This window comes from Sus scrofa, chromosome 2 (genome assembly GCF_000003025.6).
Source record: "Sus scrofa isolate TJ Tabasco breed Duroc chromosome 2, Sscrofa11.1, whole genome shotgun sequence".
Taxonomy (NCBI): Eukaryota; Metazoa; Chordata; class Mammalia; order Artiodactyla; family Suidae; genus Sus; species Sus scrofa.
In genome coordinates, this window is record NC_010444.4 from 67,843,579 (window position 1) to 67,860,934 (window position 17,356).

At 40.5% G+C, this 17,356-nt stretch overlaps 1 protein-coding gene across 1 annotated transcript; it reads right to left on the reverse strand.

Annotated features, from left to right (window-relative positions):
• LOC110259761 (olfactory receptor 18-like) lies at window positions 448-1,401 on the reverse strand. Its single transcript, XM_021085508.1, has one exon. The coding sequence runs from the start codon at window positions 1,276-1,278 to the stop codon at window positions 448-450; it is 831 nt and encodes a 276-aa protein (XP_020941167.1). The 5' UTR covers window positions 1,279-1,401.

Sequence of the window (17,356 nt, forward strand, 5' to 3'; positions counted from 1 at the left end):
ATTTTATTATTTTACTTTGTGTGTATGCTTTTATTTTATTTGCCACACCTGCAGCATGAATAAATTCCTGGGCCAGCAATCAAGCCACACCACAGCAGTGACAATGCCAGATCCTTAACCCACTGAGCCACCAGGGAACTCAGGAGCTCCTTAATTTTTATTTTATATTGGAGTATAGTTGATTTATAATGTTGTCTTACCTTCAGGTGTGCAGCAAGTATTCTGTCATGTGATGGTTATGATCTGCAAAGATCCTAGAACTCTTTCTCAGACCCATTAAAGAAAGGACAGAAGAAGCAAGAGTCAGGTGCTAAGCAAGGAGAACAGCAAAGGCCATAGGAGCTACAAAAAGGATGACATAAGAGAGGGAGAATTTCAAGTCTACATGTTTAATGTTTCTACATTTCCCAAAGTACACTCCAAATGGGTGACACCCACATACTGAAATTAGATCATTTGGCCAAAGAACCTCCTCATGGCCCTTTTGATGTCCCTGTTCCTCAGACTGTAGATGAAGGGGTTCAGCATGGGGGTGACCACAGTGTATACCACTGAGGCCACTGCATTCTTCCTGGGGGAAAGTGAGAGAGCTGAACTGAGGTACACCCCAAGGCCTGTTCCATAAAATAAACAAACAACTGCCAGGTGAGAGCCACAGGTGGAGAAGGCTTTGTACCTCCCACCTGATGAGGAGACTCTCAGAATGGAGGAAACAATTTTAGAGTAAGAGAAAAGGATCCCTGAGATAGGGAGAAAACCAGAGATGCCACCCACACAATACATGACTATGGTATTGGTGGAAGGGTCAGAACAGGATAGGTTGAGGAGTTGAGAAGGATCACAGAAGAAATGAGAAATTTCCACATCTCTGAAGTAGGCAACATTTACCACCACCGAACCGTGCATCTGAGAGACCAAAAGGCTGGTGAGGAGTGATACCAACACTAACAAGCTGCAGACACGTGGGTTCATGATGACCAAGTAATGCAGGGGGTGACAGATGGCCACAAACCTGTCATAGGCCATCACAGTCAGGAGGAGACTATCCAAACATCCAAAAAGCATAAAAAATGACATCTGTGTCAGGCAGCCAGCATAGGAGATGACTCTGCTGTGAGTCTGGATGTTCACAATCATCCTGGGGACAGTGGTGGAGGTGAAGCCCATGTCAGCCAAGGACAGGTTGGAGAGGAAGAAGTACATGGGGGTGTGGAGGTGGGAGTCAGAGGTAACAGCCAGGACGATGAGCAGGTTCCCCAACATGGTGACCAGGTACATGGACAGGAACAGCCCAAGAAGGAAGGGCTGCAGTTCTGGATCCTCTGAGAGTCCCAGGAGCAAGAATTCTGAGACACTTGTTAGATTTTGTGGTCCCGTGTATCTCTGACACCTTTTGAAAAAGAAGAGAGAGAGGTTTGAAAGAAAGGAAACAGGTAAGTGAGCATGCGGTCCTACTATGTGCATATTTTGGATTTAGGATATTTACAAGCCAATATTCACACTTGGGGTCATACACCCTGGTACCTTCAGCACTATTTCACAAAGTTCCAAATCCAGTTTTCGTACAGCTCCTTTCTCACTGGATTCTACGTTATTCACCTCTTTCTATACATTGGCTTAAAGAATGTTAGAGGAGCAAGGAAATGGAGAGATAACAAATCCCTGATCATGGCAAAGGACAGTCTATTCTTTTAATGAAATATATTGAGTAAGAAAAAGCACAACATTGTAAATCAACTAAAGTTTAATAAAAACATAAAAGTTATATAAAAAAGAAATATCCCTCTCCCTTTTTGAAGAAAACCATTCTAATTAATACAGTTAGAATCAGCCTTAATTTATTCAGATATAACACAAGAATTTCTCTTGACTCAGAATGTTGATAATCTAGATATTCCTCGAACTATGTTATCTGGACTCTAAATAAAAGTCAAATGTTCATAATTAGAAAGGGGTTTTGGGGGGTTTTGTTGGGGAGGTCTTTGTTGCTTTTTTAGGGCCACACCCTTGGCATATGGAGGTTCCCCAGCTAGGGGTCTAATGGGAGCTGTAGCCGCAGGCCTATGGCACAGCCACAGCTATGCAAGATCTGAAACACATCTGCAACCTACACCATAGCTCATAGAAGTGCAGGATCCTCCACCCACTGAGTGAGGCCAGGGATCGAACCCACAACCTCATGGTTCCTAGTTGGATTTGTTTCTGCTGTGCCACAATGGGAACTCCTAGAAAGGTTTTTTTATGTGTCTTTTATCTTCATGGGTTTTTATTATTCTTTGACTTTCTGATTTCCCCTATTTCTAGAAATGTATGCTCAATATGTGGGTTGTCTTTTAAAAGTCTTTTCAAGGGAAACCTGTGCACCACTGGTGGGAATTAACTTTGTTTGGCCACTGTGGAAATTCCTCACCTTTATGGTTAAAGGGGAAACATGCTTTTGGGACAAATAGGGTATTGGGGCTGACATATAGACACCACTCTATATAAAATAGACAGGTAACGTGTATAGCACAAGAAAGTCTACTCAATATTAGAATAGGGGAAAAGAATCTGAAAAGGAATGGATATATATATGATGGGTTTATTTTGCTGAACACCTGAACTAACACAACTTTGTAAGTCCACTATACACCAATAAAATTAAAAAAATAAATAAAACTGCCCTGTGATTCGCTTTTCCATTTTTGGGTATTCATCTTAAGGAAATGAAAACACTAATAGGAAAAGTTACATGCACCGCTCTGTTCATTGTAGCATTATTTACAATAGCCAAGATATGGAAACAACCTAAGTGTCCATCAGTGGGTGAGTAGAGGAAGAAAACATGATATATACACACAATGGCACACGATTCAGCCATAAGAAGGAAGGAAATCCTGCCATTTCTGACATGTATGGACCTTGAAGGCATTAGGCTAAGCAAAATAAGTCAGATAAAGACAAGTCATGTAATTCACTTATATGTGGAATCTAAAATCAAACAAACAAACCCTAAACTCAGAGAAAAAGAGGTAAGATGTGTAGTTTCCAAAAGCTGGGGGTGGGGTGGGGAGTGGGAATTGGATGAAACGAGTCAAAATGTACACCCTTCCATTTATAAGATAAGAAGTACTAGGGGTGTATGATACAACACAATGACTATAGTTGACACTGTTCTGTGGTATATTTGAAAGGTAGGAGAGCAAATCCTAAGAAATATCGAGAAAAAAATGCTTTTTACTTTTTCTCTCTATATACAATGATGGATATTAATTTATTGTGGTAATCATTTCATAAAATGTTTGTCAGGTCATTATACAGAACACCTTAAATTTATACGGTGCTATATATCAATTGCATGTCAAAAAACCTAGAAAAATAACTTTTCGACTGTAACATCTAAACTCGGTCTAGCTGGGAGTTCCCTGATGGTGCAGTGGGTTAAGAATACAGCATTGCCATGGTTGGAGCTCAGGACTCTGCGGTGGCATGGGTTCAGTCCCTGGCCTGGGATCTTCATGCAGCAGGTCCTGCCAAAAAGAGAAAAAAAATCCTTACTCTTGTAGACTTCACATTTTGGTAACTATAGGTTAGCAAATGCAAAGTCACAACCTCATTACCCCATAGATGGCATTAGTATACAGTGCACTTCTCAATCATTGAACAGGAGTCCCCGTTGTGACCAGTAGGTTAAGAACCTGACTAGTATCCATAACGATGCAGGTTCGATCCCTGGCCTTAACAAGGACATGATATTTCCATATCTCAGGTTTTCAAACCGGACTCTAAAGTGCATTGTTATCATAGGAAATCTATAATCCATCATATTAGTGCCACCAGTGCCCCTAAAACCACTGGTTCAGTATCCTAAGTCACAGATGTGTGTATAAATGCCTCAGCCTCTACGTGCTGGTGTTCTTTATCTGGAAATTGAGATGATAACAGCCAGCTCCACAGATGTGGGGCATCTTAGAGTGGTGGAACTTAAACATTTGGTCCTTGCTTTGTACCAGAATTATAATTATTTTTGGAATAGTGGGTTTATGGACAAAATGCAACCCTAAGAGAGTTTCAATAATCTTTTATTTGATTATAGTTTTACTTAAAGGATAGTTGATTTACAGCATTGTGCCAATTTCTGCTGTACAGTATAGTGATCCAGTCATACATATGTATACATTCTTTTTCTCATGCTATCTTTTGTCATGTTCTATCCCAAGAGATGGGATATAGTTCCCTGTGCCGAACAGTAAGACCTCGTTGATTATCCATTCTGAATATAATAGTTTGCATCTACCAACCCCAAACTTGGTGTCCTTCTCACTCCTTCCCTGCTCCCCCTTGGCGACCCCAAGTCTGTTCTCCATGTCTGTGAGTCTGTTTCTGTTTTGTAGATAGGTTCATTTGTGCCATATTTTAGATCCACATATAAGTGATATCATATGGTGTTTGTCTTTCTTTTTCTGACTTACTTCTCTTAGTATGAGAATTCCTAGTTGCATACATGTTGCTGCAAATGCCATTCTTTTGTTCTTTTTAGGGCTGAGGAGCATTCCATTGTGTATATGTAATTGGTTATATGGCAGAAAATCTGAAGGGTCTCTTTTCCCAGGGCATGCACATAGAATGACTTGGAATCCTTTTTCTTTTTCTTTTTTGGTCTTTTTGTCTCTTTTTAGGGCCACACCCACAGCATTTGGAGGGTCTCAGGCTAGGGGTCTAATCGGAACTGTAGCAGCTGACCTACCCCAGAGCCATAGCAATGCGGGATCTGAGGCGCACCTGCAACCTACACCACAGCTCACATCAATGCCAGATCCGTAACCCACTGAGCGAGGCTAGGGATCAAACCTGCAACCTCATGGTTCCTACTCAGATTTGATTCCACTACACCATTATGGGAACTCTGACTTAGAATCCTAAAATGTGTCTGAGCCCACATGATAAAACGTACCTTCCCCTGCTCCTTCTGCCGTTTCTTTTTAATATTTATGAAAATCACTGTGTTGTTCTTTGAGTAATTCAATGTCATGGAGCTATTAAGTGGAAAATAATAGATCCCATTGAGAGTCCATGACATACACACAGGCAAGTACCATTTTATCTTGTCTCTTGTCCTATGGGGCATCCCATAAGCACAGGCAAGAAAGCATCAGTGTGTGCAAGCCATATTGATTATTCTGTGTTTATGCGACCCAAAGAAGGGTCTACTCAATAGTTATCATACCTGGGGAGTTAAGGATCAAGCATTGCTGCAAGCTGGGCATGGGTCGCAGACTCAGCTCAGATTGATGTTGCTGTGGCTGTGGTATAGGCCCAGCTGCAGCTCCAATTCGACCCCCAGCCTGGGAACGTTCATATGCCATAGGTGTGGCCATTCAGAAAGAAAGAAAGAGAAAGAAAGAGAGAGAGAAATCAGTGTGACTCAGCCATTTCCATCTAAGTGCTCAGTATCTACTTGTGTAGGGACAAAAATAAAATGTTTTGTCAGGTATTCATTCGAAATTACATGTCAGATCACAAGATACTTTGGCCAAATGATATGAACCTTAGGGTTATCAAAATTAATAATATTTTTATCAAAAAGTTTGCCCTTAGTTTATGCATCCATCCCATATTTACCCACATAGACAGTATCCATTCCCTGTTTCTTACTCAGTGAGGTGGTATCAAACCGAAATCAACTCAGATGACAATGTCGATGCTCTGAGATACTAAGAACTTGCTCCAGCTCGCTAGATAATAAATGCAGCAGATAGGATTTAAAATTATACGGTGGATCTCTGAGTCACAGGTAGTTAACTTCTTCACACTAATACAACTCAGGAAGTTTAAACCAGAGATCCACAGGTCTTAGCCAATGACACATCTTCTGTACATCCTCTCTGTTTCTGGTCTCCTGAGTATGGATGATGTTATGTCTCCAATTTAAATGGAGAAGGCTGAATTACAGGAATGGAGGAGGAAGTGGACAGGTGAGGCAATATCCAGGAGCAGAGATCTGCCCTCAGCTGTTATGAGCCAATGATTTCTGTGATCCTGCCTATGATCTCAGCCATCCTTTCTACGGTTGGTGCCACCCACAGCTCCCCACTGCGGTTTACCGGTAACCTCCAAAGTGAAGATCACAGTAACCGGAGATGCTTGATGGAATGGCCAGAGAAGTGAAATGACTGGGTTGGCAAAGGGACAATGCTGGCCAGGTGTCTGTGTCTGCAGTCAGGCTGTTTGATTCAAAGCTGACTTCATCCTATTCTATCCCATGATCTTGTGCAATTTACAATAAATAAAAAACCTATCATCCTTCTCTCAGCTGTAAAAGAACAATAACCTGTACACATATATCTGAGGGGTGACTATGCAGATGAAAAAAATAAGCTACGTGGAGCACTTAATTCAGAGCCTGGCCCTTGGGAATCTTTAATGAATATTCATGATACCACATAAATAATCATCTGGCATCATCCTCATAAACACCTTCATGATCATCTTGGAATGTTTAGGGGACAGTTTAGAGGGACTCATTTCCTGCTCTGGTGAGAGAGATGCCAACAGAACTAGAGCCAGTATGGGAGGAAAGCAGAAATAAGACTTCTCACTGAGACCAACAGCATCAACTTCATATGCCTCTGAGCTGACTGCGTATTGGTGCCCTACTCGCTCATCCTCCAACTGTCCTGCTTATCCTGATGATGAAGAAACCATCCTGCCCCAGTCCCTCCTGTACTCAGTATCTCCAGTGGTACTCACTGCAGGGCACGCTGGGGCATGACAAAGGAATAATGATCAATTGCCCTTCCCAGGCTGGGTGAGTGATGAAGGTTCAGTTTCTGTTCACAGGACAGACAGGAAGACAGAGTCAGATGGACCCCTTGATGAAGACAATGACTATGACAGAAGAAGACACACGTACTGATCCAGCTGGACTGGGACCAACAAACTGAAATGTTGCAGGGCACAGGCTGCTTATTTACAGGAGTCTGGGCTTGAGAGCTCAATGCCCAGAGCTCATAATTAGCCAAATTGGCCCATATTATCTCAGTCTCTGAGGGTTTGTTAATATTAATGGTACAGGACTACAAGAGATCTCCTTCATAGGATTTGGGTCCTGCCCCTTCTCAGGAAGAATCTCACCCTTACTCCTCCTCCCGAGTTGACAGTTTCATACATCTTAATAAGAAAATTCAGACTTACTCTGTGTGCATGTATTAGTTTCATGTGTACAGCAAAGTGATTAAGTTATGCATGTATGCATATATGCATATATATATTCTTTTCATATCCCTTTGCATTATAGTTTATTATAAAACACTGAAGATAGTTCCCTGTGCTATAGAGCAGATCCTTGTTGGTTATCTATTATATATAGTGTGTATATGTTAATCTCAAACTCCTAATTTATCTCTCCCACATCCCTTTGGTAACTATGTTTTCTATGTCTTTGCATCTGTTTTGTAAACACAGTTCATTTGTATCACATTTGTCTATGTGGCATCATTTTTTAGATTCTACATATAAGCGACATCATATGATATTTGTCTTTATGTGACTTCCTTCACTTAATATGATAATTTCTAGGTCCATCCATGTTGCTGCAAATGGCATTATCATTCTTTTTATGGCCCAGTCATATTCTACTGTATATATGTACCACTTTTTCCTTGTCCATTCATCTGTTGATGGACATTTAGTTTGCTTCCATGTCTTGGCACGGTGCTGCAGTGAACATGGGGGTGCATGCATCATTTCAAATGATAGTTTTCTCCAGATATATGCCCAGGAGTGGGACTACAGGATCATACAGTAACTCTATGTTAGTTTTTTTTTTAGAGAACCTCCATACTGCTCTCCACAGTGGCTGCACAATTTACATTCCCACAGACTTGTTAAATTAACCTCTATTGACATGTGAGTTTATAATCATCAAATGCATTCAAATGACCGAGTGATTTTAGGGAGAATTGGGTCTCTATAGCAAGAATCTGATGGTATTCTTATTTTCTCAGTTAATTTTTTTGATTGTGGAAGCAACACTTAACATGAGATCTACCTTTTTAACAGATTTTGAAATATTCATATATTATAATTGACTGTAGGTACACTGTTGTACAGCACATCTGTAGGGCTTGTTCATCTTCATTCACTGAAATTTTACGCCGTTTTATGAGTAATTCTCATATTATTTCCCTCTCCTGCCAGCCCCTGGCAACCACTTTTCCACTACATGATTTTATGAATTTGACTATTTTAGATGAATCATATAAGTAGAATCATGCAGAATTTGTCTTTCTGTGATTGTCTACTTCACTTAGCATAAGGTCTGCCCATGTTGTTGCAAATGGCAGCACTTTTTTCTTTTTTTTTTTTGCTTTTATGGCCGCACCCAGGGCATACAGAAGTTCCCAGGCTAGGGGTCCAATCGGAGCTACAGCTGCCAGCCTATGCCACAGCAGCACATCATCACAGAAGCACCAGATCCTTAACCCACTGAGCAAACCTGCAACCTCATGGTTCCTAGTCAGATTTGTTTCCACTGCGCCATGACAGGAACTCTGTAAATGCTTTCTTGAATGTGGTTTGTAGAAACTAAGAGAAAGCAGTTTCCATAGAAAAGGGAACGCTAACAGAAAACACAAGCATACATAACAGAATGAGAGTTAGAAGGCAAGAAGAAATCTTAAAGGGCTGCTCCCCAACCTGGAAGCCTCACAACCAAGGTCATTAATTCCATGTGTTTCCATTTCTCTCTCCTTCCCATATTATTTTATGCCAAGTACTCTATGATATCCCATTCCTCTAAGGACTTACCTCACTGCCTTCAGATCTTCAGATGCCATTTCCCAACTTCTAAAATATATTCAGCCATGATTTCTCTAGGTTTCCATAGTGTTCCAGGCACTGTTCTTTAAAACATAAACTCAGAGTTGCTGTTGCGGTGTAGTGGGAAAGAATCTGACTGGTAACCATGAAGTCGTGGGTTCAATCCCAGGATTTGCTCAGTGGGTCAAGGATCCTGCATGGCTGTGGATGTGGCTGTGGCTGTGGCTGTGGCTGGCAGCTATAGCTCCGATTAGACCCCTAGCTTGGGGACCTCCATATGCCATGGGTGCATCACTAAAAAGCAAAAAATAAAATTAAGTAAATAAACTCATTTATCACTCTCAACCATTCTGTGCAGTAAGTACCATTAATAATCCCATTTCATCAAGTAGGAAACTGAGGTACTGAGAAATCAGAGAGCTTGGCAGTGGTTAGCAAAGAGTAGAACCAGGATTTGTGGCAGAGGAGTCAGGCTCTAGGATTTATAATTTGACATGATCCTTACTACCACACATAGCTTAGCAGTTCAGTACACTGGTTCTGAAGCATAGGCTACCTTCTGTGCAAGCATAGTGATGGCTAGCCTCAACCCCGGAAGCTTAGTTGATTTGTCCCATCAAGTCCACCCCCTCAGATTATTAATTAAAATATGAGATTTATATGAGTGTTTCTCCAGTGAAGCTCATTGTCCAGATTGAGCCAGACACCACAATCTTACCAAATTAGTTCTTGTCAGGGGGCAATGAGGCCAAGGCACCACCAACACACATGGCTGTGCTAGAATACTAAGTGAAAGTGGGAAAAGGCAGAATCCTCCAAGAGGCAAATTTTGGCACCTCCAAAGGATGAATGGTCAAATCATCTGAAAGGGGCTGATGCTGAGCTAGACACCACAGAGGCTGATGGACTCTTTTTTGAAGTGATAGATTTTGAAGGCAAAGATTAAATTGTGCTAACAATTAGAAGGAAGGAAGAGATTATCCATGAAAATGTTACTTGTATAAAATAACGACATTTGTAATTGCTTCTACTGAATGAAAACTAAATTGTTAGCCAAAGTTTACATTTTTTCTGTTTTTTGAGGGGGAGGGGTGTCACTAATATGATAAAAATATTTTTCATTTGTGGACTCCATTCCATTCATTGCTTTGTCAGTTACACGGCAGAATTATCAGCTCCATGGATGTAAGAAACTAAACAGGTGTCTTGGAATTCTTCCTCTGGGCCTCTCAGAGGACCCAGAACTCCAGCCACTCCTCTTTGGGCTGTTTTTCTCCTTGTACCTGGTCTTGGTGTGCGTGAACCTACTCATCATTCTGGCTGTTAGCTTCAACTTCCACCTCCACACCCCATAGGCTTCTTCCTCTCACACCTGTCTTTTTCTGATATTTGTCTTGACACCACCATGGTTTCCAAGTGATGATGAACATCCAGACAGTAAGCAAAGCCATAACCTAACCTATGCTGACTGCATTACCCAGATCTATTTTTTCTCAGTTTTTGTGTGTTTGGACAACCTCCTCCTGGTCATGATGGCCTATGACAAATTTATGGCTATCTGTCACCCCTGCACTAAACAATCATGATGAACCCAACACTTCTGTAACATGCTGGCTCTAGTCTCTTGGATTGCCAGTGTCATTGTTCCCCTCCTCCAGAGTCTGATGGTGCTGCATCTCTCATTCTACACACACACGGAAAGACCCCACTTCTTGGTGAACTGGCTGAGGTGCCTGAGTCCACCTGTTCTGATGCTCTCAGCAATTACATTGTGCTGTATTCTGTGATGGGCCTGATGGTTATTATTCCAGTAACTGGGATTCTTTACTCTTACTAAGATTATTTCCTCCGTATTGAAAATGTCCTCAGTGGAGGGGAGGTACAAAGCATTTTCCATCTGTGGGTCTCACCTAGCAGTCATTTCCTTATTCTACGGGACAGGGTTAGGCATGTACCTCAGTTCTGCCTTCTCCTCCTCCTCTACCTCAAAGGGGGCAGTGACCTCAGTGATGTACACCGCAGTCATCCCCATACTGAACCCCTTCATCTACAGCCTGAGGAACAAGGACATGAAGGGGGCTCTGAGGAAATGTGTCAGCAGGTCTTTCTTCCCCCTGTGAAGAACCATGGATGCTGAGACTGGGATGTTTTTATGATAACCAAGGGTTAATACCCTGGTAGACAGAAATACCAAATATTTGACTCCTTTGAGCATGTGACTTGTCCCTTTTGTTCTAAAAGACCACCACTTGGGTTTCTTTTGAGTTTACATGCCCACAAGAAACCACTTCCCATGAAATACCTTTAGTGACATTTATGCCCTCTTGCCTCTGCAGATGGGTTTATACTTGGTCTCTGAGAATTGTCATTAGCTATATCAAGATAATCATCAATTCATCCACCATAATGGCAAACACTCAAATGTTTGAAAATACCAAGAACTAGCAGGGACTTGGAGCAATGGGAACTTTCAGAAACTATTAGTATACTAGTATAGTTATACAAGAAGTATAACTCCATGCAATTACTTTGGCACTTCTACTAAGTGCAAATATACTCCTACGGCAGAGGTCTCCAACTCTCAGGTATATACCTAGCAGAAATGGGTGCTTATGTGCACAAAGCAGATCTAAAAATGTTGATAGCAGTGATTTTCATGATAGCACCAAACTAGAAATAATTCAAATGCCCTTAGTGGCTGAATGGATAAATAAATTATGGCATATGGCATAAATTACACAGAATGCAGAAAATGCAGAGAACTCCACACCAATACAAAAAGATGAAATTAGAGCTATGTACAACAATATGGACAAGCTTCAAAGACATAATTTTGAATGGCATGAAAGTGTGTTTGTTTTATGATCTCACCTTTATGAAATCTAGTAGCAGGCAAAGCCACCCAATGGAGAATGGAGTCAGGATAGTGGGCCCCTTGGGGTGGGGAGGTATTGACTGGATCAGGGCACAAAGACACATTTGGGGTGATGAAAGTGCTTTATATCTCAATCTAGGTAAGTAGCTACATGAGTATATGCATCATTAAAGTTCTTGCATTGAAGATTTATGTATGTTATTTTTTTATACAAAAAAATTAAAAAATTAATATATGTCTTCAAAAATTAATATATGTCATTCAACCTGTAGGTTTTCTTTCCTAGATGAAGTCTTGACTTAAATAAAGCCAAAGTGGGGTTACCACTGTGGCACAGTGGTTTAAAAATCTGACAGCAGAGGCTAGTATTGGTGTGGAAGTGTCGACTGAATCCCAGTCTGGGCATAGTGGGTTAAAGTATCTGGCATTGCAGCAGCTGTGGTGTAGGTCACAACTGTGGCTTGAATTCAGTCCTTCACCCAGGAATTTCCATAGGTCACAGGTATAGTCATAAATTTCTCTCTCTCTCTCTCTCTCTCTCTCTATATATATATATATATATATATATATATATATATATGTATATATATATAGTGTACAGAGATCTCAGGGAGGAAAACATGTTAACTCATTTGTGCAAATACCTTTGATTATATTAATAAGAAACTATCAGAAACTCCCTGTTTAGATTTCTTGTAGTCCTGTTCCTCACTGACTCACTCTCTTCCCTTCTCTTTGCTAAATTCTTGATTGTTTGCTCCCTAGGAGCCAAGACCTGTATTTGCCAACTTTGGGTTGACTGTGTATAGTAAATGTATACCACAGCGTGCCCTCTTGAGGTTTTGTTAAATAACAAAACCAAATATATGCTATCTTTGTTGTAATATGGCTTCATCCTAGTACAATAGAGTGTATGTACATTATCTATCTATCTATCTATCTATCTATCTATCTATCATCTATCTATCTATCTATTTATCTATATATCTACTAGATTTCAGCCTGAGGCACAAGCAAGCCTGTGAGCACTTTTTCCTTCATGATTTAGGAAGATTTAAGTTGATGAAGATAAAGGAGAGTGTTCTTAGGGTGTGGGCAAGCCAGTGGGCAGAGTGGAACATTTTCAGGGACCAAAGATGGTTTGGTGCAGGATACATGTGGGTGAGAGGTATGGAAACAATAAAAGAGTAGCAAGTCTTATGTGGGCATGTACGTTTAATTCACTGAATGGTTTCCAGAGAATTATTCCCCTAAGTCTTCCAGAAAAAAAGAGAAAAGGAGGTTCATGTGATGGTGGGCTGCTTGTCTCCCTAATCCTGTGCTCATGTCAAGGCCCTGATTTATCTGTTTTAATTTTTATTAAAATATAGTTGATTTACAAAGTCCCTTCAATTTTTGCTGTATGGCAAATTGACCTAGTCATATATCTATAAACATTCTTTTTTTCATACTATCTTCATCCATCTTCTAGCCCAAGAGATTGGACAGAGTTCCTTGTGTTGTACCGTAGGACCTCATTACTTATCCATTCTAAATGTAAAATTTTGCATCTACCAACCACAAACTCCCAGTCCATCCCAATCCCTTCCCCCTCCTCCAGCAAACACAAGTCTGCTCTCCGTGTCCCTAATCTGTTTCTTCCATAGGTAAGTTCATTTGTGCCATATTTAGAATACACATATAAGTGACATCATATGGTGTTTGTCTTTCTCTTTCAGACTTGCTTTACTTACTATAAGAATCGATAGCTAGGAGTTCCCGTCGTGGCGCAGTGGTTAACGAATCCGACTAGGAACCATGAGGTTGTGGGTTTGGTCCTTGCCCTTGCTCAGTGGGTTAGGGATCTGGTGTTGCCGTGAGCTGTGGTGTAGGTTGCAGACATGGCTCTGACCCATGTTGCTGTGGCTCTGGTGTAGGCCGGTGGCTACAGCTCTGATTCAACGCCTAGCCTGGGAACCTCCATATGCCACAGGAGCGGCCCAAGAAATAGCAAAAAGACAAAAAAAAAAAAAAGAAAAAAAAAGAATCTATAGCTATATCCATGTTGCTGTAAATGGTGTTATTTTGTCCTTTTATAGCTGAATAATATTCCATTGCATATATGCACCACATCTTCATAATCCATCTGTCGGTGGACATATAGGTTGTTTCTATGCCTTGGCTATTGTGAACAGTGCTGCAAGGAACATAGGGGTGCAAGTATCTTTTTGAATTAAAGTTTTGTCTGGATATATGTCCAGAACAAATATCCTCATCTTATTCAGCTGCCCGTCATCTCTGGAGCTGTCTCATAGTCTATCACTGTGCAGTCCAAGATGGTAACCATCAGCTACCCATGACTATTCACCACATTTCAAGTACTCACTAACCCATGTGCCTAGGACCATATTTGGGCAGTGAAGATATAATACATTTTCATTATCAAAAAACAAAAGTTCAATGGGACAGCTTTCTCCTACTCCTTTCTGGGAAAATGAAATTTTCCTGGATTTCTCACTACTCTTGCATTGAGAGCCCTAGCCTCCCAAGACACCACAAAGTATATGAAGTAAAGACAGAGAATGTTAGATTTCACTTCCCTTGGAAATGTTTTGCTCTTGTTACATGAATGAGCCCATGATGGCCTCTGTCTATTGGCCCAAAGGATGTTTATAGCTTCCTTGTGGGTTATCACTCTTCAGTGCAAAAGCCTGTCAGCACCAAACTCAACTTTTCAGGCATCCAGTTTTTAAAAATAGCTCAAACAATCACATTTGAAGTCATTTAGAGCTGTCTGCTTTGCACACCCTGAAAAACTCACTGGAGAGCTGTTACCAATGGATGATAGAAGGACCTCATAGATTTAAGACCCCAAGCAGCTCTAGCCCTTCCCTTCCATGGCTCTCTGACCCAGGGATACAGTGTTCCTGTGCGTGAAAGTGAGCTCAGGGTTTCCCACTTTGCCGTCTTGGACACTTTTCAACTATGTTTTATTTTGTTCAGTGAGATGTAGAGATCTCCTTTTACCATGTGAAAACCAACTTGTTCTAATTCTATGCTTGTGTTCCTCCCCGCATTGTCTTATAGATGCATTATTTTATTTTATTTATTTTATTATTTTATTTCAGTGGCTAGACCTGTGGCATTGGAAGTTCCCATGCTAGAGGTTGAATCCAAGCCTCAGCTGCGACCTATACCAGGGCTGTGGTATTGCCAGAGACTTTAACCCGCTGCACCCAGCCAGGGATTGAACCAGGGATCAAGCCAAAGTCACTGCAGTGACCCAAACCTCTACAGTCAGTTCCTGAACCTACTGCACCACAACAGCAACTCCTGAAAGCCTGATTTTATTTCCAATATGCATATCACAGTTTTCCATCTATTCTAAAGTCAGGCATCTGATCCAATCCCAACTCTGCCATTTACAGCATATGACTGAAGCAAATTGATCATCTTCTCTACTGTGTTATTCACCCTAAAATAGAGGTAATAACCCTCAGGTAAGGTTATTATTAAATAAATGAATATTAATAAAGAGTGTGGTCTTCATTGCTGGTACTTCCGTTAATAAGTTTTCTTAACAGTGAATACCACACTCTTTATTACTATTCATTCATTTAATAATAATCCTGACCTAAGAGTTATTGTCTCTATTTTAGGGATGAGTAACACATAGAGGAGCAATGGAGTTGTGTATTATTTATACAACTTCATATATATTCATATGACTGTGAAGAATATATTCATAAACTCTAATATTTTCATATATTCTGAAAAATATATTCAGATATTCAGGTCTGAAAGAGCAAGTCTTTGATTTAGGGTGCTGACAGGTACTTAGATGGCCCTATGGAATTGCTCTTTAAGGATGTTGATTGGCAAAGAATGAGTAGTTTAGATTCTAATGGGATATTTTTCAGAGAGACTCCTGAGCCCTGCATGACATCATGCCTAAGGAGAGGGGATCTCGTAATGTGAAAAAAATGTAACTGTCCACAAATATCCCATGTGGAAATAGAATTGTCAGGCACAGTTTCCAATTTTATCATGGTTCCTTCTTTCTTTCCCAAGGGCAAAGCTGTTTAGAAGGAGTCACACTAGGAACATTTATTTAATTAGGTGCTTTGGGAATTCAACCTCGGATGCCCTGAAAGGATAAATGTTCCTTGTGTGTCCCTGTGCTCCCAGCTCACTTACCCCAGACCAGGAAGAATATTATCACCTTGCCTATTCCAGGTGGTATCTGGACTTCATACCAACTTTCTTTCTGGGGATCTCTCACCATCCATCTTTCCATCCATCAGTGCAACCAGATTTTCTTCCCTGCTATCACCTGGATGATCAATGTGGGCTTAGTAAGTGCTTTCAGAAAGAGAACCGTGTATATGTGCATGTGGAGAAGGCTTTTGTGAGCAGTTAAGTGATTCTAGGGACAGGGACATGAGTAGTGGCTGTGAGCTTCTACTAAAAATTTCTGAAAAAATGTAGGCATGTGGCTTCTAAGTGGACCAGACTCTAGTTGAATTAAATGATAGTGATTTATCTTCTACTGATAACTTCAATGGTAATGGGACTAGTAAACTGATAAATTTACTGATAACTTCCCTGTAATCTGACTGCCCTTTCAGGGCTTGGTATGATACTGCCTGAGCATTTGAGCTAGATTTTCCCTATCATTTGGAGAAATAGCATCTCTTTCTTTGTGTGCTATAAGTGACCCTCCAACAACACAGCTTGTGTTATAATCCCCCTGACCGCTGGAAGCACTTTTATTTTATTTACTAAATTATTTTTGGCACTTTAAAAATTACGAATGACTTTAAATTTTGGTAAGGGTAATTTTGTGCAATATCTTTCTTAATATATATTTCTTAAGGGTAATTTTGGTACAATATATTTCTTAATTTTTTAGCAGACTTCAATTGTGAGGATAAATGCTTCATGGTCACACTGAATTCATTTTAATATTTTTGTACTATTTTTGGCAGCTGTTTGTATTCTGCCATATAACATCATAAAAGGAATGCTTAGAAAAGTTTTAATATGGCTGGAGGAATTTTTGAAGCTCATAGCAACACAAATCATTTTGTCACTCCACAAATTTTTCCTCTTCATTGGTATATTTTATTCCTATCAGAATGAATTTTGATTCTTCCCTATTGTTTAGGATTTAATCTAGTGAATGCGCTCCTGATTGAAATTATAGAAACCCCGTGAAACCAGCTTCCACAGAAAAGGGAAGATTCACAGAAAACACGTATATGTATTTAAAAAGAATGAAGAAGGTGACCAGAAGTCTTGAAGGTGCTGCTCCCCAAACTGGAAAGCCTCACAGCCAAGGTCATCATTTCTGTTGATTTCCATTTCTCTCTCCTTCCCATATTCTTTTAAGCCAATGATCTACGATATCCCATTCTCTCTAAGTATTTGACTCACTGCCTTCAGCTCCACAGACTATATTTCCCAAATTCTAAAATGTGTTGAGCCATGATTTCCGATGTTTCCATCATGTTCTAGGCACTGTTGTTTAAAACATCAACCCATTTATTCCTCTCGACAATCCTACAGAGTAGGTATCATTAAAATCCCATGAGCATCATTAAAATCCCATGTCCCAAGTAGGAAACTGAGGTACTGAGAAATCCAAGAACTTGGCCAAGAGCAATGAAGAGTAGAGCCAGGATTCATGGCATAGCAGTCTGA